Source organism: Drosophila santomea, chromosome 3L, assembly GCF_016746245.2.
Source record: "Drosophila santomea strain STO CAGO 1482 chromosome 3L, Prin_Dsan_1.1, whole genome shotgun sequence".
In the NCBI taxonomy this organism is placed as follows: Eukaryota; Metazoa; Arthropoda; class Insecta; order Diptera; family Drosophilidae; genus Drosophila; species Drosophila santomea.
The window spans coordinates 12,337,442-12,365,152 of NC_053018.2; the positions used below are offsets into that span (position 1 = coordinate 12,337,442).

Here is a 27,711-nt window from a genome sequence, read left to right on the forward strand (position 1 = left end):
TTGTGTTGATTTCACACTTTATTTCCCACAAAACGGGAGCCTAACAATGGTATTTAAAGAATATTACAAGGGGTTTAGTCTCCGCGCAGAGCCTCCAGCTCGTCAGCAGCCTCTTTCGAAATCCTGTGGTATTTGGCCACCGATGGTCGGTAGTAGTAGGCTTGGTAATCGTTGCGCTCGGACATCTTACGACGTACTTGGTCCTCAAGAAGACTAAAAGCAAATATAATGGTTTACAATGAGATGTAACTGGTTTGAATCCATTGCCATACCGAATCTGGGCTTTTTCGTTCTCCTCGAACAGATAGTGCAGGGATTTCTCGTAGTTTTGCTGCTCCGAGTTCAACATGTAGCGGGAAATAAAACGCGAGATGGGGTGCTGGAAAATAAAGATAAATCTTGGAGTTACAATAAGTCCATAATTGTAAAAGAAAATTTGTATCTATAAGCTCAATAATGCTGTTGTAAATGAACTATCAAGGTAGATGCAAGCAAAAATACCGTATGTCTGAGTATTAATATAAGCGTTCTGAATCTATCATACCTTCTCGTACTCCCAGTGCTTGGGCTCGTAGCCCTCGGGAATCTCGGCGAGCTGCGCGGGTCCCACAAAAATGTTCGCGTAGAGAATCAATGCGGTGACAGGGATGACGCCGAGCATTACGTAAAAGTGCATCAGATCCTTGAACTTGTCCCACTGGAAGCGGGATGGCTTGATGGTCATGTGGTGGTGTCCATGATCGCCTCCCATCCTGCGCAGCTGTTGCTGCAGGGCTAGAAATCCAGAGTATATGGTTGCGTAATGTGGAGTGTGTTTACGGCGGATAATTCACAGAGTGCTCACCATTCCGGCACGCGGGCTCCTGCAGGACAGCCCGGTAGCTGGCGAACTTTGCCGCCGGCGACAGCAAACGGCTCCAACCAACCATTTTAAAGTAGTTTTGCGTAAATCTCACGATATTTTGGAACTGGTCGTGTCAAAGTTGCGAGCAGCACGGCAAACGGTCACACTTTTGGTTGACCGTTTGTCTGTTTTGATATATCGATAACAGCAGAGATGGCAGAGTGGGTTGAGATTGGTCTGGCTGCTCAAGCACTTAAAATGTTTAAAAACAAAATAAACAAATTATTTAGATATAGATGATGTGATGAACAATAGATCAAAATATTTTACTACGACTATTACGATTTACATTTTGTTGTCTCGTGGAAAAAATAATTGGTTTTGAAAAGCTTAGTCTTAGATGTTAATATTCTTTATCAAACTAGATTCTAGCCACTACCTGTACATCTTTACGATATCTCGTGAAAATCCATTCGTGACACGAAAAAGTTTTTCGATTTGTGCTTTTCTGCAGCACTAATGGGCTCGCCAAACCAAAAGTTTATCATCACTAACCATCGACAAAAACAACGTCGTCTGGTAGTATAAAATTAACGAAGATTTTTTCCCGTACTGATAAAAGGTAGTTTTCTCGCAAAATCTGACTCACAAATAGAGTGAAAACTTAACTGATATGAGAAACGCAATCGAGACTAAAACAAATTCATCATTCGTATAAAATGTGACGATTTCTTGTGACTGATAAAAGTTTGTAACTTAGTATACAAAAAAAGTAAATATCATTTACGACGGCTAAACTCAAATGCGCAGTTTATTTGTAGTTAGTTGGTACTTGCAGTACAGATATTGCGTTTTTTCCGACAAGAAACTTGTGCAATTTTTACTCAACTCCTGCGTGTGTGTATGTGCAAACAGTGGCGGTACAAAGGAGCCTACTCCCTTTACAGTGGCGGCCTATAGGATCTGTAACCTTTTTAAATAGTGGTGGCAGAAGGAGACACTACAATGGCGGCACAAAGGATGTGTGCTAATCACAGTTTGCATTCGAGAATTAATAATTTATTACTCAGTTAAAAATCAAATCACGTACTTTAAATGAAGTCATACAAGCTGTTTGTACAGTGCACTGTCTATAGTTTGGACACCTAATTTAATTAATTCTAAATTCATGTAGTTAGTCCCCAGTTTTTCAAGTGTAAAGAACTTCCACACTTTTGAATACTTCCTTTATATACCAACGCTATCAAAAGAATTTTTTCGCGACAATATATATAACCATATTTGGCAAATCCAACTACGTTTCACTTAAAATTGTGCCTTTTCTATACATATATGTGCTTTTGTGAAACTTGTTGAAATTGCGATAAGCAGCCTCTATATTTCATTCTGTGTGTGTTATCTTTCCGAAAAGCAATTCATTCGTCTTGAGACCGCAGTCATGGCCATTTTACATGTCCCCACTGTATGTACGCTTGTATGAACACAAGGAATGGAGGCGGTGGGCGTCTTTCAGGGCCAAGTTACCACCAAAACTTGGGGCAAAATCATTGATGTGAATGAATGTGAATCAGCAATGCCATATAACCTGTACTATATCCAATACCAAGAAATAACAATCGAACAAGCAACCCAAAACAACCCAAACAGCCAAGAAAACTAGCTGGCTAATGACGTCATCGATAGAGTACTGGCAACTGCTGCTTTTGGCTAATTTATTCTCACATTTCAGCCGCATACATTCTACATGCCAATAATCGAGCCCAACGACTGACTGTGAGCCACGTCCTGCGTCACCGCGAGTATTCCAATCACATCGAACGGTTAGCACCTGAATCCGCTGAATCCACTGAATCCACCTCCACCTCATCGTGCCCACCCGCCATGGACTCTCATTCGCGTTTCGCACCGAGATTACCAGGTAAGTCCGCCGATCAATCGGCCAAGTCATGCTTTTCGATTCGAATATATCTAGTTTTGATCTTTGGTTCTGTAACTGCTTAGCATTTTGAGCGCAATTGCCAGTGATTTGCCTTTTTTGAGCGCTCAGAAATGGTTCCCAAAACCAAGATTCAATTTAACTTTTACCCAACGCAGAAGATTACAAAAACGGGCCTAAAGATACGAGAAATGAGGGCAGGTCTTCCACAGTACCGTACCTCCAATCTGTGCTTCAAGTTTTGGGAGTCATTTCTTTGCGCTGCTTTATTTTCTTGTTTTCATTGCCGTATCGTAGTTTCGTTGAGGGGGGGGGGAGAAGAGCCCTCGTCCGAGAACTAACAGCTAAAGCCAGCAATTACGACTAATTTTGTGCCCCGACCCGCCGCCTTGCCTAACCCCCTAACGCCCCCTTAACCAAGTTCTTTGTTTTTGGTATCAAGTTGCGCTACTAACCCCATTTCAAACTGCATAATCCAGCCTATGCGGGCAGCTCACCGTCTCTCTGTACATAATTAACTTGCATTTTAAACTATCCAAAGAGTTTGCTTGGTTTGTTGTGGATCCTATTTGTTAACTACTTTTCGCTAACTGTGTTGTTGCCAATGTTTTTTACCAAGTGTTTTTGTGATCGTGTGTTGTTTGTTGCCCTAGCCTAAATAGTCTAATATCCCTAGCTTAGAGTTTCCTAAACGTCTCTGTTCTGTTCTGTTCAGTAATCGTAATTGTCTGCCAATTATATCGAAACCGTAAGACTCTTGATTAACCAATCAGATGCCAATGTACTTATCAAATGAAATTTCTCTGATTCATGTCTATTCACTTACTCAAACTCAATCCGAACTAAACTTGTTGCCTCAGGCCGTCAAAATACTTAACTGAAAGCATTACTTGTAAGATTACGTTTTTGGAATACCAGTCCGCGCCAGGGAAACCTACGAGATTTATAAATGCCTTCCTCTCGCACCCCAAGGTCCCGCCATCAATCCGATCGTCGATAACTCGGATGAGCCCCAACCCAGTCTCTCCGATCTGCACGACTTCGAGCCGAAGCTAGAGTTTGATGATACCGAGCTGCTGGCCCCATCTCCCCTAGAAAGTAAGTGATACAATTGAAAGCCTTAAAGAATTCTGTACACCTTACTAAAACGTATTCTCTGATTTTTTCCCAGAAGATGTTATGGTCGGTGATTTCGTTCTGACCGAAGGTAAGTGGGTGAGTCGATTCTTTCTGGCCAATGAGTAACGTTTCCCATTACGCTTAGATCCAGAACTTGAGCCAGAGGAAGATGTAAATCCGCTGGAGGACGACTTCGAGGACCAACTCAGGGAACAGTCTGAAAACTTTCAGGCCCCCAGAAACAAGTGTGATTTCCTGGGAACCGATAAGCAGGGTCGCCACATCTTCGGCATTTATGCATCCCGCTTTCCCGAAAAGTCACAGCTGGAAGGATTTGTGCGGTAGGATCCATTTTCGAGCTCATTTTTCTTATTAATCACCACATTTTCATCCATCTATCAGGGAAATCATCAAGGAGATCGAACCATTTGTGGAGAACGACTACATTTTGGTATATTTCCATCAAGGACTCAAAGAGGACAACAAACCATCCGCACAGTTTTTGTGGAACTCGTACAAAGAACTCGATCGCAACTTCCGGAAGAACCTGAAGACGCTGTATGTGGTTCATCCGACGTGGTTTATACGGGTCATCTGGAACTTCTTTAGCCCCTTCATCAGCGACAAGTTCCGCAAGAAGCTAGTCTACATCTCCAGCTTGGACGAGCTGCGCCAGGCGCTCGGCTTGAACAAGCTGAAGCTGCCGGACAACATCTGCGACCTGGACGACAAACTGAACCCCAGCCGAAAGACATCGACACCGCCACCCAGCAGCAGTATAAATGCATCCCGGCAGCAGCAGCACAAAATGGCGACGACGCATCAATTTGGTGTGCCCCTGAAATTCATCGTGATGAACAGTCCGTGCTTAAACTCCATTCCGCCAATTGTGCGCAAGTGCGTGGACTCGCTGTCCATAACGGGCGTGATCGATACGGAGGGCATATTCCGTCGATCAGGCAATCACTCCGAGATTATGGCGCTGAAGGAGCGCGTCAACCGAGGCGAGGATGTAGATCTAAAGAGCGTGAATGTCCACGTTATAGCCGGCCTGCTGAAGAGTTTCCTGCGCGATCTCGCCGAGCCGTTGCTCACCTTCGAGCTGTATGAGGATGTGACCCGATTCCTAGACTGGCCCAAGGAAGAGCGTTCGAGGAACGTGACGCAACTGATACGCGAAAAACTGCCAGAGGAGAACTATGAACTGTTCAAGTACATTGTAGATTTCCTGGTCAAGGTAATGGACTGCGAGGATCTCAACAAGATGACCTCCTCCAACCTGGCCATCGTGTTCGGTCCCAATTTCCTGTGGTCGCGTAGCACCAGCACCTCCCTGGAGGAGATCGCTCCCATCAATGCTTTCGTCGACTTTGTGCTGCAGAACCATAAGGACATCTACCTGATCGACGTCAATCAGCGCACAGTGTCCGTCGACTAACGACTGGCCAGCCACCAACAAGTCCGTAATTGTAAATTGTTTGATTTTAATGTTAGTCCTAAGTGAACCAATGGTTAGCTAATGAGAGCACACAAAACGCAACAGAAACTAGAGCTGAAGGCAATGTCGTGTATAAAGTGTACTGTAATCCTAAGTTCAATTTTAAACTGTGTGTATGTGTGGAACTGCTTGTAGCCCCAACTCCACGCCAACTCTCTCCCCCCAATCACAATTATTTACCCCCAATAAGCGATTAATACGATTGATTTACCAAAGAAATTGCTTGTGTTCGCTCAGCGACGAACAGAAGAGAAATTCGATATGAGATGTTATTATTATACTACGTATTAATCCAACGCACATTCCCCCATAACCGATAACAAATCTTGGTTGCGTTGCTGAATGCACATGCAACGCACAAGTGGAGTTGTGGCGAACTCAAAAATCGTACTGTGTAGAGTCTTGAATTTCCTTATAGTCATACAAACAATTTTTATAAAATAACGATATTGTTAAAAATAAAGCAAGTGTTAAAACAACTAATTCGCATTTTACGTTTCCATTAAAAAGTATATAGATTTATAGAATATATAGAATAACCAAATTTTGTGCTATCCAAGAGATGTAGTTTTTATACAAGAAACATTTTGGGGACCAAACTTGCGCATGATCGCAAGCGATTTTTATTGATATCAAAACGAATCGGTCCAGTATGGAATATTAAATATATCATTAAGGGTGGTCACAAGGAGTCGGCTTAAATGTTGATGTTCTTCAGTTTGCGATTCAGATCGTTGAACTTAAGGATTTTACGCACAAAGAAGTCGCCATACCGATGTGAAACCTTGGTGTCGGCTATGTGGATCATGTCGTCGTCGATGTAGAAGTCCAACTGGAATATTAAGGTATATTATTGGATGTGTCTTCACAATCTTTCTATGTAAAACTCACCTCGGAGCCAGACTTGAATGTTCCCTCCAGGCCACTGGGTCCTTTGCTCCACACCAGGTTGCGCATTTTGTGCTTGAAACAAAGCAGGCGGATCAGCAGCTTGGACACGTCATCCTCGCTGGCGTTGGGATCGATGAAAGAAGCCAGTTTGGTCAGCGGCAGGGTAGTGTACAGTTTCAGATACGAGCGCGTTGTGGGCAGATCCTTCTGTTGGCGCACCTCGTCCATGAAAACCAGCAACTGGTGTTCCATAGGGTCCTTGACATAGTCCTCCATGGGTGCATCTGCAGCTGGCGGGCAGGGGCTCACGAAACGTGGGCAGGCGAACACAAAGAAGGACTTGAAGACCTCCAAATCACCGCACTGCATCTTAAACATGGCGTCATGGTAGTTCTTTTCCCTGAGCACCTGTTGGATGGACTCGTCGATGCACTGGGGATGGAGCACCAAGCAGATGGCCAAAAGATGGTACATCTGCTCAGCCTGCTTGTTGATCTGGTCGTTTTGGTACGAACGCGTGCTGTACAGCTGCTTGGTACGTTGGATGTACAGGAGGATATCGGAGAAGGTCCGGATGGCATCAGCGTAGCGGCGCATCATCATGTAGGCGAAGCCCACGTAGTAGGATGTCGAGATTTGGCAGGCGGGGATGTGCGAGTAAGCGGACTTCTTGTGGATCTCAATGGGCTCCAGGACCTTGATGGCCTGGTAGTAGTCACCCAGCAGCGAGTGAACGCGCAGCAGTCCGACGAGGGAAAAGTAACCCAGCATCTTGTAGAAGGACAGTTTGCCGAAGTCACCGGCCACGGTCTGGGGATCAGCACCCTGCGAGATGGCCTCCAGCTGCTTCTTGATGTTGGAAATGTCCACGAGAGAATGCAGCACGTTGAGGATGCAGAGAATGCTCCACTCGTTGCTGTGGTTCACGCACAACTGCTGGATCTCATCCTGCGACTTGTCCGTAAGACGGGCGCTGCAAAAACAGAAGGTTAATCGAATCCACAAGCTGCAAAAAACAGCTACATACCGATACTGCGCGAAGTTCTGGAACTGATACACGAACTCATCTACCAACTCCCACAGCCAGATGTCGGGCAGCTCCAGCATCACCGGGTTCTGGGCGGAGATGATCAGGTTAAAGAAGTCACAGTAGTTGAAGAACGAGTTGATCCTCTGCTCTAACTTGGGGCCGCCGGAGATGCGGGCGTGGATGTGGCGGTAGTACAACTCCTTGTATAAGATCAGGAAGACCTTGTCGTTGTCCACAATTGCAGCCACTTCCTGCTCCTCGGGCCAAGCAGTCTTGTCAAAGTGATGGTCGCTGATCTGCGGGAACGTGTTCTCGTACATATTCTGGATGTCGTACAAGTTGCCCTCCTTGATCGCCTGGCAGAAGTTGATGAGGAAGTACTTGACGTTGTCCGGCATCCGGGCGGCATAGTAGTTCCTCTCGTACTCCATGTCCAATTGCGGGTCTCCGGTATGGGCGTAGTCATCGTAGTACTCCTGAAATCCGGAAAAACCCAATGAGTCTTTTGGTGGTGTTTACAAGGGAATTTTAAATTAGACCCCCCTCATCACGTTTAATCTTCATGACCCAACTAGATCCTATACTTTAAGGATATACAGATCTACTACTCTCTGAATATATAACTTAAAAGATAAATATCAGCTTTTTAAAGTGAAGGGATTCCATGTAGTAGCATCTTGCCTAGGCCTTCAAAGTATTATCACTTATAAAATGAACACCGATACCAATAATATACCACATGGCGGCGCAGCTTCCACCTGAATACAGGATCTGTTCCCAAACGGCAAAGCACTTGTCTAAATGTTTGCCCACAGGTTACCAGTGGTCAACGACCATTAATAATCTAAACACCTGCTATGCCAAGTCATTTAACTTCTTTAAAATCATCCTAGTTAGTTTTGTATTTGTGCGAGGGGAACAAAAGATGGGTTATGTTGTCGGTGGAGTCCCGGGATTGGTTGCCGGAAAATGAATCATTCCTCGCTGACTGCACTCACCGAATTGTTTGCGTATTCGTCTCCGCCGTACATTGTCGCTGTTTTATCCTTTCCGGGTAACACACAAAACGCAAAACCGTTCAAACGCTTGGGAAATTGACAACACGCCAACAAATTTTTGGCGAAAAGAGGGAGAAACAGTGTGACCGACTATCGATGATGCTGCTGCTCGGCTATCGATGTTATCACGCCCCTATCGATTTGGTATTCGAAAAATTTTTATTAATAAGTGTTTTAAATTCGAATTTCTGGTTAGATAAGATAACTAGATATTTTCCCAACACTATAGGCTTGATAGGTGCTATTTGCCATTACACTTTTGGTTCTTTTCTTTTATGATAGTTTTTATTTTGAAATGAAATGTCCTGAGCATACAAAATATAGCATCATTTTTAATACACTTAATATAAAAGTAAACGGAAAGCTTTAGTACTTATTAGTCACAAAATGTACTTTAATATCATAAGACCATTTTAATTTTAAAATACTTTTCAAAATGAATTATGAAAACACGATAGCGTATCTGACGCGATAAGCAGTTGGCGACTCCCTTGGCATCTTGTCACGATTGAGTCATGGTCACACTGGCAGCGAGACATTCTGGTCGTGTGTCATCCGCGTTGCGATAATTATTTTCTTAATTCAAACGAAACTCTTTCGAAGTGGGCGTGATCTGCTGGAGCCGTACGCCCGGTTGATAAATTATATAAATTTAAAGTCCATTAAAAACGGAACGAATAGTGCAGTCCAACATTTTGAACATCGCGGACGCGTTGCCATAAATCATCAGCTTTTCACGGTGTTTTTTCCAGCAGAAAAGTGCATTTTGGTGTAACACTTCTTGAAAATCGGATATAGATGTGTTTATAAATCTACTAAGCGATAGTGTTAAATTAACAGCCTCCAAGATGAGGCCGCCCAGAAGTAATACGAACGCAGCATTTTCCTCGCTTCAGTTTGGATTGTTATGCCTCTTATTGCTGGTCAATAATGGCATTAAATCGGTGCAAGCAGGTAAAAACCAGTGATTCCCATTGAATAACCCTAGAATTCAGATCCTTTCTGGTCGATTTTCCAGTCAATATGTGACATAAAACGTTGATTGTTTGTAAGCCAACTTTTTGGGCGTGTTCCCCAAAGCTGAAGACTCGCTCTTCCATTTTCTTTTGACCCGTTGTTCGCTTTTTAACTCGCTCTTTGTGATCGCGAGAGTTGGAGAGAATCGGAGAGCGCGGAGAGCGATCAATCGGTTGCTTACGAATAGCGGTGGCAAAACAAAAATGCCGATTAACAACGCCCGTTTTTTACTCGTTCTTTACTCGTTCTTTTTGGGTGAGAAGACGCTGGGGTTTTAAATTCTTGATTTCCGGATTTTTTGTGAAGCTTCCCGGGGGACCAATGATAAAATTTGCCGGCTGCATCCCCAGTTGTTCTTGTCTTTTTTCCGGCTTCTCAAATGCGCATGCGGCAAATAAGAAGCATCTGCTGATTGATGATGCTGTGTGAAACACGTGATTTTATCATTACCCTTCCATATGTCAACAGAATTAAGCGCTTTTCCCCACAAAATTTCCACATTTCTTGCAAAATAAACAATCCAACGTTCATATGCAAACATTTTTATGACTAAAAATAAACAATGCCACGCAATTAATTTGCCACTTTCACGCCTTGAAGCGTCGAAAGCAGACAGCCGACATACATATATCCTCCCAGACTCTGGTCGATTTCCATAATTTATTTCAATTCTTATTGCCCCAAAAATAGCATCATTCGCACTTCAAGTTTCCCCCAGATGGACGGAAATGGCCTTTCAGACCTCGTCATATTTGTTTCATTTAGAACATTAGCCAGATTTTTTGTATTTCATTTTCCTCCTAATCACCATTGGGCAATTATGTAGTGAAAAAGTAGTTCAAACTGGCTATATACTTGTATTATTTACTAGAAGATTGTCATGCGTGTTTCCACGGTTTCCTTTCGAGCTTATCAGGTTGATTTTTTCCACTTCCACTCCACCCAAGGCTCAAAGTCAGCTTAAAGTGCCCACGAACTCCGAATGACCTCGCAAGGGTTGTTTTCCCCCACTGCCACTAAGAAAATGCCAGTGTGCTGTTTGCCTAGGAGGAGCTCCGGCTGCACCCATTATAAACAACTCCGTGGGGGTTGCAGCAGACAGGGGCAATTGTCTGGATTTCCGACACGACCTGGCCCCCGTATCCCCACGCTTTTGTCATGGATCCTAGGTGCAAAAGGCTCTCGTCAACGGAAAATATTGTGGTGCAAATATGAGACAAGGATCTGCCTCCAAGAACAGTAGAACCTGCTCAACAGGGAAAGTACAGAATGGGTGTGCTAAATACCTACATTGTAAATAATCCGACCAGAAACATCTGGATATATTCCATTTTATTCAGATTGTCTAAATTCATAGGAATTCCCTTCGGACTTCTTTTGAAATCAAAAGATTCAATTGTATAGATTCTATTTTTATGAGATTTATTCATTACAAGCAATTTCAATCGATCTTGTACGACTTCATCTCATTTCCCCAGAAAGCAGAGAATTAAGAACTCTCAAATAAAATGGTCAATATTTACCCTTCAGTCTCAAATCGATTTGTTTACTTCTTGCTGCCTTATAAATGTGGCTTTCTTTATGGGCCCATAAAAAGGAGGCCAATGATTATGTCCCGGCTGAAGTGCTTCAGCTTATTGGCCGCCATCCAAACAGATTCTTCATATCTCAAATTTAATTACGCCCGTGACAGTTTGCGTTCACTTTTTCGCCCATCAATGTACACTTGTACATATATGGGTCATGGAATTCCGGATATTTATAGATCCGTATTGCACTCTTTCAGACGCCTTCACGGACTATTTCTCCGACTACGAGTGCAACCAGCCGCTCATGGAAAGAGCCGTCCTCACGGCAACGTCATCCTTATCGGAAAGAGGACCCGACAAGGCTCGACTAAACGGTGAGTAATACTGATTTGTTGTTTAACATTATTCGTTTGAAAGTTGAGTTGCCTTTCCGTTGTTTTTGTTAGCAATTATAATTTTTAAACGCTGCGCCAAAAAACCCCTAGAAAAATGTGTTTTTATTTGAATAGCTTCCAGATAAATAGAGTTACTTTTATCATGGCCGTGAACCTTTTATATTTTTATAGATATTGAGCTTCTTAGATTGTTTTGTAAATTCCCCTTTATTTTCAATACGCAAGTCTCATAAATCATTTAAAACCGCTGCATTATCTGAATTGTAAATGGGAATACCACGAATTTGGTGGAGCAGTATATTTGCAGTATATTTATGATGCGTAATCGCTGGGGTATTTTTACCCTTTCCACTTGTGGCCATACTGCATCACAATAGCGAATTAAAAACAACATTGCAAAGCGAAAACGCCCAGAAAACAATGATTATGGAAAGCAATTAGATAGCTGCAAAACGCATCGAAATGAGTAAACACATCTGCACCCGCTGGGCCTTTGACCTGGGCAGCTGGAGGCCCACACTTCCTCAACTGAGCCAGGCGGTGGCCCCAATTCAACCGGAGGAACGAGCTCGGCTCATGAAGTTCCACTTCATCGATGACTTTCTGTCCTCACTAATTGGTCGCCTTCTGATGCGGAAATATGTGAGCACGTGCAGCGGATTGCAGCCGGCGGAAGTGAAGTTCGCCCGGGATGTAAGGGGTAAACCCTACTGGGTGAGGGAGGGCTACGATGGGCCACCTCTCAGCTTCAATGTCTCGCATCAGGGAAGCCTTGTTCTTTTGGCTGGCATTACGGGAGAGAGCAGTGATCCCGACTTCGGAATCGGCACAGATGTTATGAAGATCGAGTACAGTGGTGGCAAGTCGCTGCCGGAGTTCTTTCGCCTGATGAAGAGCAAGTTTTCCACCGAGGAATGGAGCTATATTGGAAGACCACATCATGATGAGCGGGAACAGGTGAAGGCCTTCATGCGTCACTGGTGCCTCAAGGAGGCGTACGTCAAGGAGCTAGGCGTTGGCATTACTGTGGACCTGCAAAGGATCAGCTTCTCAGTTGACACTACTCGAAGTTTGGAGACGGACGTTTCCCCTCTCATCGGTACCAGCCTGCGTTGCCACGACAAACCCATGGAGAATTGGCATTTCGAGGAGCATTTACTGCAGGAGGACTACTGCGCGGCCATTGCATTCCGGAATTGTTTGCCACCAGAGCATGGAAGGTTTAAGTTCCTGCAAGTTGAGGAACTTCTTGTGAAGAGTGAAGATTCGGAACTGGAGGAAGTGATCGCCTACTGCCAAAAGGGTCTTCTTAAGCCCTACAAGCGATCATGATGGCTAAGAACTATGCGGAATCTAAGCCAAGCGAACGTAGCTCCTAGAAACAGCGCTGTTATCCCTAGAATAAACATGCATTTATATTTTCACAATAGTTGTGTGCCCAATTTGAAATAGTTTGTAATCCTTGTGTTGTCACGTTGCGCTCAACCCCCCATAAAAATCGTCTGTTTGCCTGGCACTGGATAAACAAACGCTAGGGAACGAAGCCGGAAATATGCTTAAAAGGCCATAAACCGAAATTTAGGAACCCGTAACTGGGACTCAGACAGGAGCCAGACATTGGTTTTGGTTGAATTTATGCGCCAACAGGCAGGATAACCATCCGCAAGGGTAGCACTGAATGGCTCGTTTATTTGAATTATTTTTGGCATTGCCGAAAGTTTTATCGATGGGAACACGATGGCTGGCTGATATGCCCGTTGCCAACGGAGGACAAAGGAAACTTGAATGCGGTATAGAAATATTGGGGAATGGAATTTGCGTTGAGAAACCGCAGCAGTCTGCACTTTCTCACACTATTTTGTCACACCTGCTTGCAATTTGGCGCGCAGAGCAATTAAAACAAAGGCACACGACTGCAATTGTTATGCTTAACCATTTGCGAACTCTCCCATTTTGTGTTGACACCAACTCAACCCTCGGGCTACCCAAATCCTTTTTTTTTTTGGCAGGGGTTGATCCTTCTCGTGAAGGACCTCGACCACTTGCAGCTGTCAATCGCGATCGCCCCTAAATTATGGTTTATTAATTGAAAACACCCCCTGCTAGAGATTTGGCGTAATTTTAAACCTTTAAACCCTTAGATTTAGGCAATTATAGAGCGTAGACCCCCATTTGTTTGCCCACTTAAGGTTTATTTTATGTTGCTTTTGTTTTGGTTTAAATTGTATCATTTTTATTTTATTGCCCATCATCCCATGACCATTTGCGAACCCCAGCTGGCACCTCGTGGTCCGCGAAGAACTCGGACTTCGACCAGCGTCTGATTATTGACCTGGGCGTGGTGCGGAACGTGACGCACATCGCCCTGCAAGGACGACCACATAGCAATGAGTACGTCACCGAGTACACCATTAGCTACGGCATAACCGATCTAGAGTTTGCCGACTATAAAGAGCCGGGCGGCAATGTCAAGGTAAACAATTGATCTCCACATACAATTGGAATGTGTGTCGCTAATCCTAAATGGAATGGAACGCTTTTGGTGGTGGTTTATTGCACAAAACGAAAAAAAGTTGTATCCATTATACTCTCCTGTTCCATATATGTAACATATCGATGAGGTGAAAACCTATGGTGGTTGGGAGAACCCTTGATCCGCTAAAGCGGATTATCATTACATAAATTCATTAACACTTTTGCTTGCTTTTGTGCTTGGTTTTTTATATGATTTAATTCATCCCGCATGCATTTGTTACTTATTTTGGCTAATGGTTCTGTAGATTACTTCTGTTAAAACACCCACACCCTTCTTTGAACTCTGACACTGCGACTAACTAGATTGGTAAATGCACCTTGTGCAGGTAACGCTGCTTGGACACCGGTCGAGAATACGTATAACCACTTTCTAACACTCGACCTGGGGGATCCGCGCATGGTGCGCAAGATCGCCACCATGGGGCGCATGCATACGGATGAGTTCGTGACGGAGTACATTGTCCAGTATTCGGACGATGGCGAGTTCTGGCGCTCGTACGTGAATCCCACCAGCGAGCCGCAGGTACTGTGACTAATCCTAGACTAAGACTACAATACGAAACACAACTAATCCTGGCTTAAAGGATGGCGATGGATTAATGCTTCAGGCTCTGGCTTTGCACTACTTTCTTCTTTGTTTATTAAAATGATTGTAATATGAATAATCCTATGGTATCTATCACAGATGTTCAAGGGCAACTCCAATGGAAACTCCATCCACTACAACGTCTTCGAGGTGCCCATCATTGCCCAATGGGTGAGGATCAATCCCACCAGGTGGCACGATCGTATTTCCATGCGTGTCGAGCTCTACGGCTGCGATTACAGTAAGTGATGAATGGAGTTTTTGATAGTGTTTTATTTCTAATCCCACACCTTATCTTGCAGTCTCTGAGAACCTGTACTTTAATGGCACTGGCTTGGTGCGCTATGATCTGAGGCGGGAACCCATCACCTCCACCAAGGAGTCCATCCGATTCCGCTTCAAGACGGCCTTTGCCAACGGCGTGATGATGTATTCGCGTGGCACACAGGGCGATTACTATGCCCTGCAGCTAAAGGACAACAAGATGGTGCTGAATTTGGATTTGGGCTCGCGTGTGATGACCTCCTTATCGGTGGGAAGTCTGCTGGATGACAATGTGTGGCATGATGTTGTGATCTCAAGGAATCAAAGGGACATTATCTTTTCGGTGGATCGGGTCATCGTACGAGGACGCATCCAGGGCGAGTTCACGCGACTGAATCTAAATCGAGAGATTTACCTAGGTGGAGTGCCCAACGTGCAGGAGGGCTTGATTGTCCAACAAAATTTCTCCGGCTGTTTGGAAAACATCTACTTCAATTCCACCAACTTTATTCGAGTAATGAAAGACAGCACTGAGCTGGGAGAAGGATATCTTTTCACCAGGGTAAACACCATCTACGCGTGTCCTTCGCCTCCGATTTACCCTGTGACCTTCACTACCCGATCGTCGTTCGTCCGTTTGAAGGGCTATGAAAACTCTCAGCGCCTCAACGTCTCCTTCTATTTCCGTACTTACGAGGAAACTGGAGTAATGTTGCACCACGACTTCTATTCGGGTGGTTATGTTAAGGTCTTTTTGGAGTTTGGCAAAGTGAAGATCGACCTTAAAGCCAAGGACAAGGCGCGAATCATTCTGGACAACTACGACGATCAGTTCAATGATGGCAAATGGCATTCGTTCGTTATATCCATCGAAAAGAATCGTTTGATTCTGAATATTGACCAGAGACCAATGACCACAACAAAGAGCCTACAGATTGCCACTGGAGCTCAGTACTATATTGCTGGTGGAAAGGACAAAAACGGATTCGTCGGTTGCATGCGGTTAATTTCGGTGGATGGAAATTACAAATTACCCCAGGACTGGGTGAAGGGCGAGGAGGTTTGCTGTGGCGATGATGTCGTAGTCGATGCCTGCCAGATGATTGATCGCTGCAATCCAAATCCTTGCCAACATAAAGGTCTTTGTCACCAAAACTCCAGGGAGTTCTTCTGTGATTGCGGACAAACTGGCTATGCCGGAGCCGTATGCCATACTTGTGAGTTCCCTCACAGGATTTGCTCGATATTTTGACTTATTATTTAAATTTTGTTATTTAGCTAACAACCCATTGTCCTGCTTGGCTCTCAAGAATGTGCAGCATGTGCAGCAGCGTGTGAACTTGAACCTCGATGTGGATGGCAGTGGTCCCCTGGAACCTTTCCCAGTGACCTGCGAATTCTACTGTAAGTGAATATCACTTGAAGTTCTATAAGTCGCTTCCAATTATTAAAACTTGTTCATGCCTTAAATTAATATTCGATTATCATCGATCAAGTTTTTATACTCTGTAATATTTATGCTTTAAAAATGTGTAAAGGCTTCTTTAAATATGTAATTTTATAAACTTATGACATTGATTGATATTCTTGCAGCGGATGGACGCGTGATTACCACCCTCAGCCACAGTCAAGAGCACACCACAACTGTGGATGGCTTCCAGGAGCCTGGCTCCTTTGAGCAGTCCATCATGTACGATGCCAACCAACTGCAAATCGAAGCTTTGTTGAATCGCTCCCATAGCTGCTGGCAGCGCCTTAGCTACTCCTGCCGCTCCTCTCGACTCTTCAACTCTCCATGTGAGTAGTAACGGAATTCCTTAAATGGGTTCAGAGTTATAATTGAATTTTTTATACAGCTGAGGCCGGTAACTTCCGCCCCTTCTCTTGGTGGATCTCTCGCCACAATCAGCCGATGGATTATTGGGCTGGAGCTCTTCCTGGATCTCGTAAGTGCGAGTGTGGAATTCTGGGCAAGTGTCACGATCCCACAAAGTGGTGCAACTGCGATTCGAACAGTCTAGAATGGATGGAGGATGGTGGTGATATCCGGGAGAAGGAGTATCTTCCCGTGCGAGCTGTGAAGTTTGGTGATACTGGAACTCCTTTGGACGAGAAAATGGGTCGCTATACTCTGGGACCGCTGCGCTGCGAGGGCGATGATCTCTTCAGTAATGTGGTGACCTTCCGCATTGCCGATGCTTCAATTAACTTACCACCATTTGATATGGGTCACTCCGGAGATATCTATCTGGAATTCCGTACTACACAAGAGAACTCTGTGATCTTCCATGCTACGGGACCTACAGATTACATTAAGCTAAGTCTCAATGGTGGCAACAAACTGCAATTCCAGTATCAGGCGGGTAGCGGACCACTTGGCGTTAATGTGGGCACAAGTTATCACCTGAACGACAATAACTGGCACACGGTAAGTGTCGAGCGCAACAGGAAGGAGGCACGTCTGGTGGTTGATGGGTCTATCAAGGCTGAGGTCCGAGAGCCACCAGGTCCAGTGCGTGCTCTGCACTTAACTTCGGATCTGGTGATTGGCGCCACAACGGAGTACCGCGATGGTTACGTAGGATGCATTCGTGCACTGCTGCTAAACGGAAAGATGGTTGACTTGAAGGATTACTCCAAGCGTGGATTGTACGGCATCAGTACTGGGTGCGTGGGTCGCTGTGAGTCAAGTCCATGCCTAAACAATGGTACTTGTATCGAGCGATACGATGGCTACAGTTGCGATTGCCGCTGGAGCGCATTCAAAGGACCTATTTGCGCAGATGGTGGGTAATTGAATACTGCAGTAATTGCATCTTATTCAATTTGCATTTACTTATTGCAGAGATTGGTGTCAACCTACGCTCCAGTTCGATTATTCGCTACGAGTTTGAGGGCTCCTTCCGCTCCACAATTGCCGAGAACATTCGCGTCGGTTTCACCACCACCATTCCGAAGGGATTCCTGCTTGGCTTCTCTTCCAACTTGACCGGGGAATATTTAACCATTCAAATATCGAATTCTGGTAAGTTCATTTGCACACACTTGTAAGTGTGAACCACTTTATTTTCAACTCGTCTTCCTTCAGGCCATTTGCGTTGCGTATTTGATTTTGGTTTCGAGAGACAAGAAATCATATTCCCGAAGAAACATTTTGGCCTGGGTCAGTACCACGACATGCACTTTATGCGGAAAAATGGTGGATCCACCGTGGTTTTGAAGGTCGACAACTACGAGCCGGTCGAGTACAACTTTGATATCAAGGCCTCAGCGGATGCTCAATTCAACAATATCCAGTACATGTACATTGGCAAAAATGAATCCATGACAGATGGCTTTGTAGGCTGTGTGTCGCGAGTTCAGTTCGATGATATCTATCCCCTGAAACTGATGTTCCAGCAGAATCCTCCCAAGAATGTTAAGTCTTTGGGCAGTAAGTACTTGCAGTTAAGGAAACATAGTAGTACAACCTAAACAAATTCGTGTGTTATAGCTCAATTGACAGAAGACTTCTGCGGAGTCGAGCCAGTTACGCATCCGCCCATTGAAATTGAGACTAGGCCACCACCTTTGGTGGATGAGGAGAAGTTGCGCAAGGCCTACAACGAAGTGGACTCTGTGCTGCTGGCATGTAAGTGAACTCATTGTTCGGCACTAGGAGCAAACTAATAACACAACTTTATTTCAGGTCTGCTTGTGATTCTCTTCCTGCTGCTAATCCTTATGTTCTTCCTTATTGGTCGCTATTTGCACCGGCACAAAGGCGACTACTTGACGCACGAGGATCAGGGTGCCGATGGAGCTGACGATCCAGACGATGCTGTCCTGCACTCAACTACTGGCCATCAAGTCAGGAAGCGAACAGAGATCTTTATCTAAACCGGTCGCAAGAATATGCACATAAATCGTTTTTAAATCGCCTTAGACACGCAACAGCGACCACTCAGATACACCAAAAGATAAACAATTTATGAAAACGAAGTGAAAATCAAACAAACACGGAAAAGGCTCATCACAAATTACAGACAGAAAATACTTTTCCACGCACTGCCAATTGTTTTGCGCAAGTGATTGCTAAGATTTGATTTATAATTGGTTGGCTACATTATGCTATGATTTTTTTTATTCTTTGGTTCTGTCTGACGGCCATTCGCCTTATTGAACTATTGAAATCTCTTTATGGTCACCGAATACCGTCCATTTTTAGTTAATTTTATGAACATTTTGTTTGCGAAATTAAGTTAAAAACTTATTTTAGAGAGCTGCTCGAGCAGCTTACCGAAAGCCGCCAATTTTATGTATTTCAATCACGCGAGTATGTAAGAACGAACATTCCATTATTTTTAATATGTTTTCTCGCTTTACGTTTAATTTAAAATGTCTTCTACTTTACACACAAAAGAACGAAAATTATTTTGTGGCTAAACAAAATCGGCTACTTTAGAAACACAAAGCATTAAAAACAAATTGTATTTTTGGAAAATGCATTTTGAACGTCTTGACTTGAAATTTTCAAATATACATTACCATGTGTATATAGATATATATATAGCAATAAAAAATATATATAATTACAAAAAAGAGACAATGAAAACATTAAAATTTTTATCTTTCAATAAAAGAGAACTACAAATAATTGAAATGGATTGTGTTGGACTCACCGTTTTGGCACTAAGGCACTAAGGAAACTACTGGGTGTTCAGTCTCTTAAAGTTTATTCAGTATAATTTTGTATACTAAAATATATATGTGTGTATAAGTATAGGCTATTCCAAATATTAATATCTGCATGTTTTTGATTTCCTTGTTGTCAAGTTAATCGTAACAATATAGTATAACGCTAATTTTGATTACTACGATTTTGGTTTTGTGTTATTTGTTATTTGTTTGTGGTTTATCTACTAGATGTACTGGAATATTTTGGTTTGCCATGATGAACATGTATAATATTGTTATTATCTAACAACAGTCTAAGTCACATGTAACTTGTTAAGGTAGTATAACACTGGGTGGGTCTCCACATCCACTTCCGCTTCCACTTCCACATCCTAATACACAATCCATTATCAATATTAAGTATCCGCATCGTTGTTCCATAACTAATCTACACATGTGTTCATGCCTGTAATAACTGTTTATCGTTGTGACTATAGGGGCTACACCCATCTACTCGTATGATCCCGGGATGTCCAGGAATGGATTTGACTACATCGTACCTAAGTTCAACTATGGGTTAATGATAATGCACTTAACATCGGTATCGGTCAACGGTTCTAAATGGAAGATTACAGTTTGTTGTATTGATTATGTACCATCGTAGGTTGATAATTAAGCTTATCGATATGGTTGTCGTCAGCTCACTGTGTCTCGACACAAAAACAAAAACTATCACAAACGTTAAATGAAAATACAAAATACTACAGAGGAATACAGGATATTCCACACTTACTGCTGGGGCAAGTGCCGCTATTGTCCACCCACAATCCCACAATGTTCAGTACCAAAAGCATTCACCTCTAATTGTGCACATTTCCACTGGCCAGCATCCGGTAGCGATTCAGCAGCTGGATCCCCGCATCCTGCATGGGCACGACCTTACCGTACCGTTCCTCGTACACCTCCAGCATGATCCTTTCTCACAAAACCGTGCAGATGACAAAGAGCAGCGACACCAGGCACAGCATCAGCACAATATCCCGATGCAGTTTCCGATCTCGATGGAAGGGTCGCGTGGTGTAACACTCGCGACGCGCCTGTCGGAGTAGCCAAACCGGGACGAAGAGCTGGAGGAGATCGGGCACCATGAAGCCGATGTCCCGCACTATCTGGTGGGCGTAACCCTCGCCGCGCACCACATTCATGAAGAACTGGTCAAAGCTGCTGGCCAGGATGTGCAGCAGGGCGATGCCCACGATGCAGAAGACTTTCTTTGGCGTGACCACGTTGGTGGTGTTGGCCAGGTGCATCACTAGCACCGTGGAGAACAGCTCGGTTACCTAGGAGAAATGGAGGGGTAAAGATCGTAGCTATATAATGGGATGGTAAATTTTTGAAAACGATGAAATAGATATAATTTGGCTATTTCCGTGTATAGAATAATGAATTATTGATTAGATATAAATTAATTACACTGATTATAGAAAGTTATTTACGACTTCTGGTAAATGAAAAACATAATTATAAATATTTTTCTTTGCAAACTCGTGACTGTATAATTTTAGCTATTGGCCAGTTTTAATTTCGCACTTTTAGAGCAGGCCACTCATTAAAACTTTGGACGAATGGATGGATTTGCTCTCGAAACTTATTTGCCATACTTCTATTTCCATGAATATGGCTATCTAGACTTGGAGGCGGGTGACTTGGCCTGGAGGTGGGCAATGGTGGGCGGTCTAGGGCGGAAAAAGTGCGAAAATTGTGCGGGAAAGTGTTCGAATTTGAGCGCATATTGTGCAAGTTTTGAGCGCACTCGCGCAGGACGAACTTTCCCAATAAATTATGGATGGCCAGTTATGACTTAGGGCACAAACATATGACGGCACGTAGTTGCGATATTTGACATTGACTTGTATGTTGCAATTTGAACTTGTGCACGTTGAAAAATTTGGAAAATATTATTTATCTTTTTCTACTATGTGGTTAAAAATGTATACCATAGTACTAAGTTCTACGAATTTTACAAACAACATATATTTCAAAATATACGTAACCTGGAAGCATGAGTTTTGAACGCAATACCTAAAGGTATTTTGTGTATTTAATTTTCAATTTATAGAAAGAGGTTTTTTCCAGTGTTCTAGCCCAGCACTCACCGTGAAGAAGAGCTGGTGGTTCCACTGATTGTAGTAGTCATCGTTGTAGTAGTTGATGTACGCCCACCAGGCGTAGTAATGCGAGAATATCGAGAGCAGGAAGAGGAGCAACATCGAGTACCGCACGCGCTGCTGGAGGATCAGGGCGATTAGCCTCTTGATGCACTCGTACAGGGCAATCACGGCGAACACGGTGAGAATCCACATCTTGAAGCTGTTGGGCGTGGCATTGAAGTACATGTGCTTGTAGGCGGCCACGCCGGACTCGTAGGGTCCCTTGAATACGGTGTCCCAGCAGGAGCAGGTGCAGAAGTGCCTGTCCACGTAGCGGGCGTAGTTCTCCCAGAAGTACCACAGGATGACGATGTGGGCTGGCGGTATGAGGGCCGGTGCCAGCGATCCGCAGGCGGTGGGCAGCCAGGTGATGTCGAACATGTTGCAAAAATACTGCTTTGGCTTACTAACCGATGATATGTTGCTTCCGAATTCGGATATGTCCTTTGAGTCTTTCTCAAAGTTCGCCGGTCATAGCGTTCTGGTTTAGATTCAGAAGTTTCTAGGTAAGTCATATTTTGTTAAGTAATTTTGTGAATGAGGAAAATTATATAATAAAATGGGAAGCTCCAAGCAAGAACACACAGAATTAGTGCAACATTTACAGGCATTTAAAAAAGGCATCTTAAATATTTCTGCATATACATATTTGTGTGTGTTCTAAAATTACTTGAATATCTCAATTGGAACTGCGACTTCCGTTAGGTATCAGGAAAAAATTCCGAGCTTCTTCTCTATAGCTACAATTATAGCACAATTAATTATAATTATTAAGCGACTAATTGTCACTATTCAAAACTCGAATTCGCGGGGCTTTCCATTTTGCAATGCATTGTTCGGGATACATGTGATCAATTGATTTGGCTTTAAGTTATTCAAATTGCCGCTAGGCATATCATTTAATAGCAACTTGAATTGGATTATTATCCAATTTGATTAAATAACATCAATGAACACACATAGATGATTAAGAAGCCAAGAAAATAGTTGGAAAACAAACACATCAAGTCACTTTTAAATGTCAGTCAGTTTAAATAAAGAAGCATGCGCTTTAAATTGATAATCTGCGAGGGAATGAAGAATTGTTTGTATTTATTTGTAAATATTTTAATATTTCGCTTTTGGCCAGTGTGCTTTTTCTGTTTTGCATAGTTATGAAAATAAACAAAAAGGGGCGCCCAGCACGAAATATATGCCGCCCAGTGCATCGGTGTGCCTTTTTCCATTTTCCCCCGACATTTTTCCTGAGAAGGCCTGCCAGTTGCCAGTTGCCAGTTGCCACATTGGCACACGGCTTTTCGCGGACTCGCCTTCACAATTTGCATACAACTGTGAATGCGAATGTGAATGCGAATGTGAATACGCAAGCGAGTGCAAGTGCAGTCGAGTGACCGACTGAATGCCATCCTCGGCTACATTGGTGTGCCCAAAAATGATGCAATTATAAATTCATGTGCACCAACAGGGGGCCAAGGAACGCATCTACGCACGGTGAATGGCATTCCAAGCAGCAGCGGTGCGGCTGCCAAAAAATCAAAAGCCAAAGCGAGCGGTCATTAGTACGGACACGATGAGCCAGCCAACCAGCCAGCCAGCTCCTCAATGGGAATCTGAATGGGAGTTGGGACTGGGAATGGCACGGGGCATGGGTATGGTTTGGACATGCCGTTGGGCAACTGCAATTGAGCCAACAGACATGGGTGCTAATGAAAATAGGGGCATCTCATATATCCGAAGCTACAAAATACCCTTTCAGTAAAATATTTAAAGTTAAATAAAGTTAAATAAATGAAGAACAAGGAGTAGCAGTCCTAAAATCCTGTTAACGTTACGTTTTCAGTTGAACAAAATAAAGCCTAATACAGTATATGAGTATTTTCTAAAGAATCTTGATTATTTATACATGTACATACATTAAACTGCTTTTATGGCTTGTTCGAAAAGTAGGTACTTTAGATATACATATTTTGTTATTATAACATTAGGACAGACTTGAATGGCTCAGGAATTACACCAAAACAAAAATGTGTATAAAATTCTACATTTAATTTGAAACTTAGTCCTGTAACGTACAAACTTAGTAAGCTACTAGCATGATGTTCATGGGTGGTACTTTTCTAGTGATTAGCTATAAGCCTGCGAAATCTCTAGATGTGCTTCAAAATAATATACCCCTGTGTGTGTAGGGCACTCGTAGGAAAAGTAGACCTCGAGTACCGTTCGCGGTGGTTCCTCAACTTAATTAATACATCGCTGCCTGCGATGCGCAGCTGCCAGTGAAAAACTATTTCGATTTGTTGTGATTGCCGATGCTTTTCGGCTCCTGACTTTCGCCTTTTGTTGCGCCACAGCGCCCTATAAAAACCGCGTGTAAGCCAGATGCAATAGAGGCAAAACAATGTCAAATGGAAGCAACCATTTACGAATGACGTCACGGTGGAAATCAGTGTCGTTTTATTGAAAACTTGTCTGAGCATAAGAGTGGAATCAGTGCAGGATTCGAAATGAATTTTAAATGGAGAACAGAACGAGCGAGCACTCACAAAAAATATATCGTATATACAATAGCCAAAACTTTCAGCAGCTGTGTCTGAATTTATGCGGGTCTTTTTTCCACAACTCCTGAATTGACCCACAAAATGTGTGAGGAAAACCCTCTGAATAAAAGTGAATAAATGCGTGTGAGTGTGCTTTGATTTGTCAAAGGTATGAACTCATGCGGAAGCAGCCAACTTTCATTTCCTATTATATCAAATCGCAAAAATTTAATGTATGCGATGGCAAATAAATTGATGGTTCAGTATGCACTAATTTTGAGGGCCTTTTATTGATGTGAATCTGTTTGTTCAGATGTTACATGTGTGCAAAAGCTCTCCAAATTAAATAAAATACTATACTATAGACTTTCACTCTGACTTTAATCGAATTCGGAGGGGGAATAAATTAAGGCACATTTCACATGCTGACTTTGCTGTGCCATTTATGATTTTGCTTTCGTTTCAAGTTATTTAAACCATTCTAGTTCTTTGCCTGTTTGAGTTCAAACCGATGTAGGAAAAGCACTTTTTCTTTCTGAATATCGAAGACATCGAATCAAGCACTTGCTATTCCGACTGAGCGTTATCCGGTATAGTTGCCCCTTTCAAATCGCGTGCACAAACTCGCATTTCTCTCAAAGGCTGTGTGTAAACAACACCTCGGGCGGTGGAAACAACAACCATTTCAACTGCAAACCCAGAGAACTCGGCCTGAGTGACGCTAAAGCTGTCAACAGTCAGCGGCGCGTCGTCACTTGAGCCGCATTGTTTTGCAAGTATTTGTCGCACGGGCAACGCGTCGTATGAGTAATGTCTGGGTGGCAAGGCAAGGCAAGGAAAATGTGTGGATGGGTGGGAAATCCCCACCCACTGTGGCAGGAGAGAGGCGTCTATGCAGTCGAGTGGCGTTCTTTGCATGCTCATTTGTGTCCCTTTCAATTGTCATTCGGGCTGCAGCTGTTGATGTTTTCGTTGTTTGCATTTGTTGGAGTGCGCCAGACACTTGGTCTGCCAGTCTCCCAGTTTGTGGGGGGGCATGGAAGTGGGAGTGGATGTGGAACTGGAAGTGGAAGTGGAACTGTGGCACCCAAAACTTGAGCACACATTTGAGGCACACGACCCTAATAGCCGCTGCAATCGCCGGTGATAAACGAACTAGTGATGAGCTTGCAAGGCAGTCGAATGTCGTAAACACGCAACACTCGAACTGGAATGGTTGGTATCTAGGCGGATACATAAACACATAGACACATGAGCACCGACGAGCATTTTGATATTGTTTACATGGAGAGAAACACAAATTTCAGATCAATAAAGTAGATATACGGCTAACCAAACAAGTCATTGAACTAGAATTGCTTCCAAAATAGTTCAAGTTGAGGAACACAAAAAGTAATTACTTTGAGAAAAAGATCTTTGAAAATAACCAAAAATAGGCAATTGAATACTAAATACTGAACTGCAACGGTCTGATGGTAGAAATAATATTTATAAGGTCTAAAATTTATTGGTATATTTGTATTTGTATATTTTTGAGAACAGAATATTCTAAAATTCTTAAATAAAGTTTGAATGAAATGAAAAATAAACAAAACATACTTTGGAATTTCAGATTGCCTTTTTGCAATATCTATAATAAGAGTAAGTTTCGCTCTGCCCTATCTTTTCTTTTCCGAATGCAAATTTATAGTTTTTAGTTTTTACTTGTCAATTTCTCGCAGTGCATCTCAGCCTGGCAGTGTGCATGACTCCAGGCTGCCTGCTAAACGATGTGGGTGGCTGTGTCTGTGCACTGAGATAAATCGCAGGCAACAATACGCCCGCATGCAGTTTGTTTAGTCAATATTTACTTGGCCATCAGGCGAACCCATACAAATACACATGCTCCGATTTAATCCGAATTACATGGAATAGATGGAAATGCAATTGAACACAGAACACAGAACAGAGTACAATGGCAAAAACGGAAATAAAAGCACTTTCCGGTGCGGAAAAAAGTGAAAAATCGAAATACAATTAGGCAAAGCGCTAGAATGTGTACATAAAAGCGAACCGAACCTAATGTTGAAAGTTCCTTGGGCTTGGTTCACCGGGATGCTGGCACTCGTTATCCCTTTACACCGCCGGCTTTTCCGATTTCCACACCGATTTCCTAGCCAGCAAGTGGACCACTTTCAGCGATATGTGTATACGTTTATCACACGATTGTTTAAACAATACCGATTTGATGTATATATTTTTTGAGTTATTTTTTTGTGTTTGGAAGAAAAGAAGAAGGAAAACTTTGTTGAAACAACAACCGCGGGCAGGTCGTGAAAAACGCGACTGAAATTATTGTTATGCTGCGTGTGAAATTTTACTCTTGTCTTTGCAGCCGGCGCCGGCGTCGTTGTCTGGCCAATGTTTCCCAACAGGAAAATAGGGGGAAAGCTCTCAGCTGACGAGAGTTTTCCACAGCGCCTGCAGCTGCACGTATGTCGCGCACTGTAGCCGGCTGCCTCGCTTTCTCTCTCACTCTCTCTCTCTCTCGCAGCTGCGCTCTCTCTTGGCCAAAAAGGTGCGCTGAAAATAGTGGGAAATGCGGAAAGGCGGCTTCCTCGTCAGTTGCACATTAAGTATACGCAACGTGGCCGCTCATTGCATTATCAGCTGCCAGCAAAAATGGCAATGCACTCACGTGGATCCTCCATTCATACAAACCCAATATTTATTTACTTACTTTTTATACTTACCGCTGCGTCACAACTATTTTCTATCAACACCTGTTGGCTTGTGTGGTCGCTTTAAAAGAGTTTGGTTTTAAAGTTTTTGCACATTTATTTCGAGTTGCTTGGGTTTTAACATTTACCGCCATAACAAAAAACAATAGGTACATTAGGTCAAACAATTACTTAGTTAAACTAATATGAATACAAGCTGCTTAAGTGAAACACACACACACAATGCACACACACACAAAATTGATGTCAAAGTGCATTTTAAATATGCTAATTAAATGGTTTTGCCCCCGCTTCCTCATTGTTTATCCCCTCCACGAGTCGTCATATTATGTTTCTTTTTTTTATATTTTTCTGCAATTTCATTTTGAGCACAATTACAAATAGCCGGGTCCATTGTTCGTTCACGTAGTGAAGGAAATATACAAGTTTGTCGCAACAATGGCTTAAATTTGTGTTCTAGTAATTAAAATGCTGCCTGCTGCCCAAGACTTATTCATCTGGGGCTACCATTGTTCCATGGTCATTGGCCAACCCATTGTGTCCAGTTATCCCCGATATACATGTACATACATATATAAAACGATACGGCTAAGTAAGTATCAAGAGTATAAATTCGTTATATATTTGGCTTTGGCTTACTTGCAATGCATTCGTGTTCTTTGTTCTTACTTCGCTTACATCACTTACAGGTACAAGTACTCGATGACTTTATCAAAGTCGTTTGCTTAGTTAGGTTTTAGAGTAGACATTGTATACGATCTATTTAATACCTATAAGATACTGAGAGAACCACCGGATTAGACATCGAGACATAAACGCAATTAGCTTAATTTGTCAATAACTTTGAAGGGCCATCACAATACAAAGCAATTTCAGAAATACAAGA

At 43.1% G+C, this 27,711-nt stretch overlaps 6 protein-coding genes across 10 annotated transcripts; 3 read left to right on the plus strand and 3 right to left on the minus strand.

Moving 5' to 3' along the window:
• LOC120447620 (NADH dehydrogenase [ubiquinone] 1 beta subcomplex subunit 5, mitochondrial) lies at positions 1 to 1,017 on the minus strand. The gene is made up of 4 exons (XM_039629114.2): positions 845 to 1,017; positions 545 to 774; positions 273 to 379; positions 1 to 213 (listed from the first exon to the last, which is right to left on the minus strand). The coding sequence occupies exons 1-4, from the start codon at positions 927 to 929 to the stop codon at positions 75 to 77; spliced, it is 561 nt and encodes a 186-aa protein (XP_039485048.1). The 5' UTR covers positions 930 to 1,017; the 3' UTR covers positions 1 to 74.
• A 320-nt stretch (positions 1,018 to 1,337) lies between these two features.
• LOC120447619 (rho GTPase-activating protein 68F) lies at positions 1,338 to 5,876 on the plus strand. 3 transcript variants are annotated; one of them, XM_039629111.2, is made up of 6 exons: positions 1,338 to 1,466; positions 2,574 to 2,762; positions 3,753 to 3,878; positions 3,952 to 3,987; positions 4,045 to 4,240; positions 4,302 to 5,876. In XM_039629111.2, exons 2-6 carry the CDS (start codon positions 2,726 to 2,728, stop codon positions 5,335 to 5,337), a joined length of 1,431 nt encoding a protein of 476 aa, XP_039485045.1. In that variant the 5' UTR covers positions 1,338 to 1,466; positions 2,574 to 2,725; the 3' UTR covers positions 5,338 to 5,876. The 3 variants fall into 3 exon arrangements, with proteins under 3 accessions (XP_039485045.1, XP_039485047.1, XP_039485046.1); XM_039629113.2 differs by having other exon boundaries at positions 3,955 to 3,987; XM_039629112.2 differs by lacking the exon at positions 1,338 to 1,466 and adding an exon at positions 1,595 to 1,616.
• A 106-nt stretch (positions 5,877 to 5,982) lies between these two features.
• LOC120447617 (eukaryotic translation initiation factor 3 subunit L) lies at positions 5,983 to 8,507 on the minus strand. The gene is made up of 4 exons (XM_039629110.2): positions 8,317 to 8,507; positions 7,316 to 7,794; positions 6,289 to 7,261; positions 5,983 to 6,229 (listed from the first exon to the last, which is right to left on the minus strand). The coding sequence occupies exons 1-4, from the start codon at positions 8,347 to 8,349 to the stop codon at positions 6,095 to 6,097; spliced, it is 1,620 nt and encodes a 539-aa protein (XP_039485044.1). The 5' UTR covers positions 8,350 to 8,507; the 3' UTR covers positions 5,983 to 6,094.
• A 376-nt stretch (positions 8,508 to 8,883) lies between these two features.
• Positions 8,884 to 18,810, plus strand: LOC120447790 (neurexin-4). Of its 3 annotated transcripts, none has more exons than XM_039629349.2 (12): positions 8,884 to 9,330; positions 11,180 to 11,296; positions 14,179 to 14,375; positions 14,538 to 14,679; positions 14,741 to 15,919; positions 15,981 to 16,106; positions 16,296 to 16,499; positions 16,559 to 17,488; positions 17,548 to 17,727; positions 17,791 to 18,135; positions 18,196 to 18,333; positions 18,391 to 18,810. In XM_039629349.2, the coding sequence occupies exons 1-12, from the start codon at positions 9,225 to 9,227 to the stop codon at positions 18,579 to 18,581; spliced, it is 3,855 nt and encodes a 1,284-aa protein (XP_039485283.1). In that variant the 5' UTR covers positions 8,884 to 9,224; the 3' UTR covers positions 18,582 to 18,810. The 3 variants fall into 3 exon arrangements, with proteins under 3 accessions (XP_039485283.1, XP_039485282.1, XP_039485284.1); XM_039629348.1 differs by lacking the exon at positions 14,179 to 14,375 and adding an exon at positions 13,594 to 13,790 and having other exon boundaries at positions 8,885 to 9,330; XM_039629350.1 differs by lacking the exons at positions 8,884 to 9,330; positions 11,180 to 11,296 and adding an exon at positions 13,660 to 13,790.
• Positions 11,661 to 12,746, plus strand: LOC120447791 (L-aminoadipate-semialdehyde dehydrogenase-phosphopantetheinyl transferase). The gene has a single exon (XM_039629351.2). The coding sequence runs from the start codon at positions 11,780 to 11,782 to the stop codon at positions 12,647 to 12,649; it is 870 nt and encodes a 289-aa protein (XP_039485285.1). The 5' UTR covers positions 11,661 to 11,779; the 3' UTR covers positions 12,650 to 12,746.
• A 140-nt stretch (positions 18,811 to 18,950) lies between the features above and the next one.
• LOC120447792 lies at positions 18,951 to 26,393 on the minus strand. Its single transcript, XM_039629352.1, has 3 exons — positions 26,164 to 26,393; positions 21,515 to 22,049; positions 18,951 to 20,698 (listed from the first exon to the last, which is right to left on the minus strand). The coding sequence occupies exons 2-3, from the start codon at positions 21,947 to 21,949 to the stop codon at positions 20,339 to 20,341; spliced, it is 795 nt and encodes a 264-aa protein (XP_039485286.1). The 5' UTR covers positions 21,950 to 22,049; positions 26,164 to 26,393; the 3' UTR covers positions 18,951 to 20,338.
• Between the last annotated feature and the right edge of the window lie 1,318 nt (positions 26,394 to 27,711).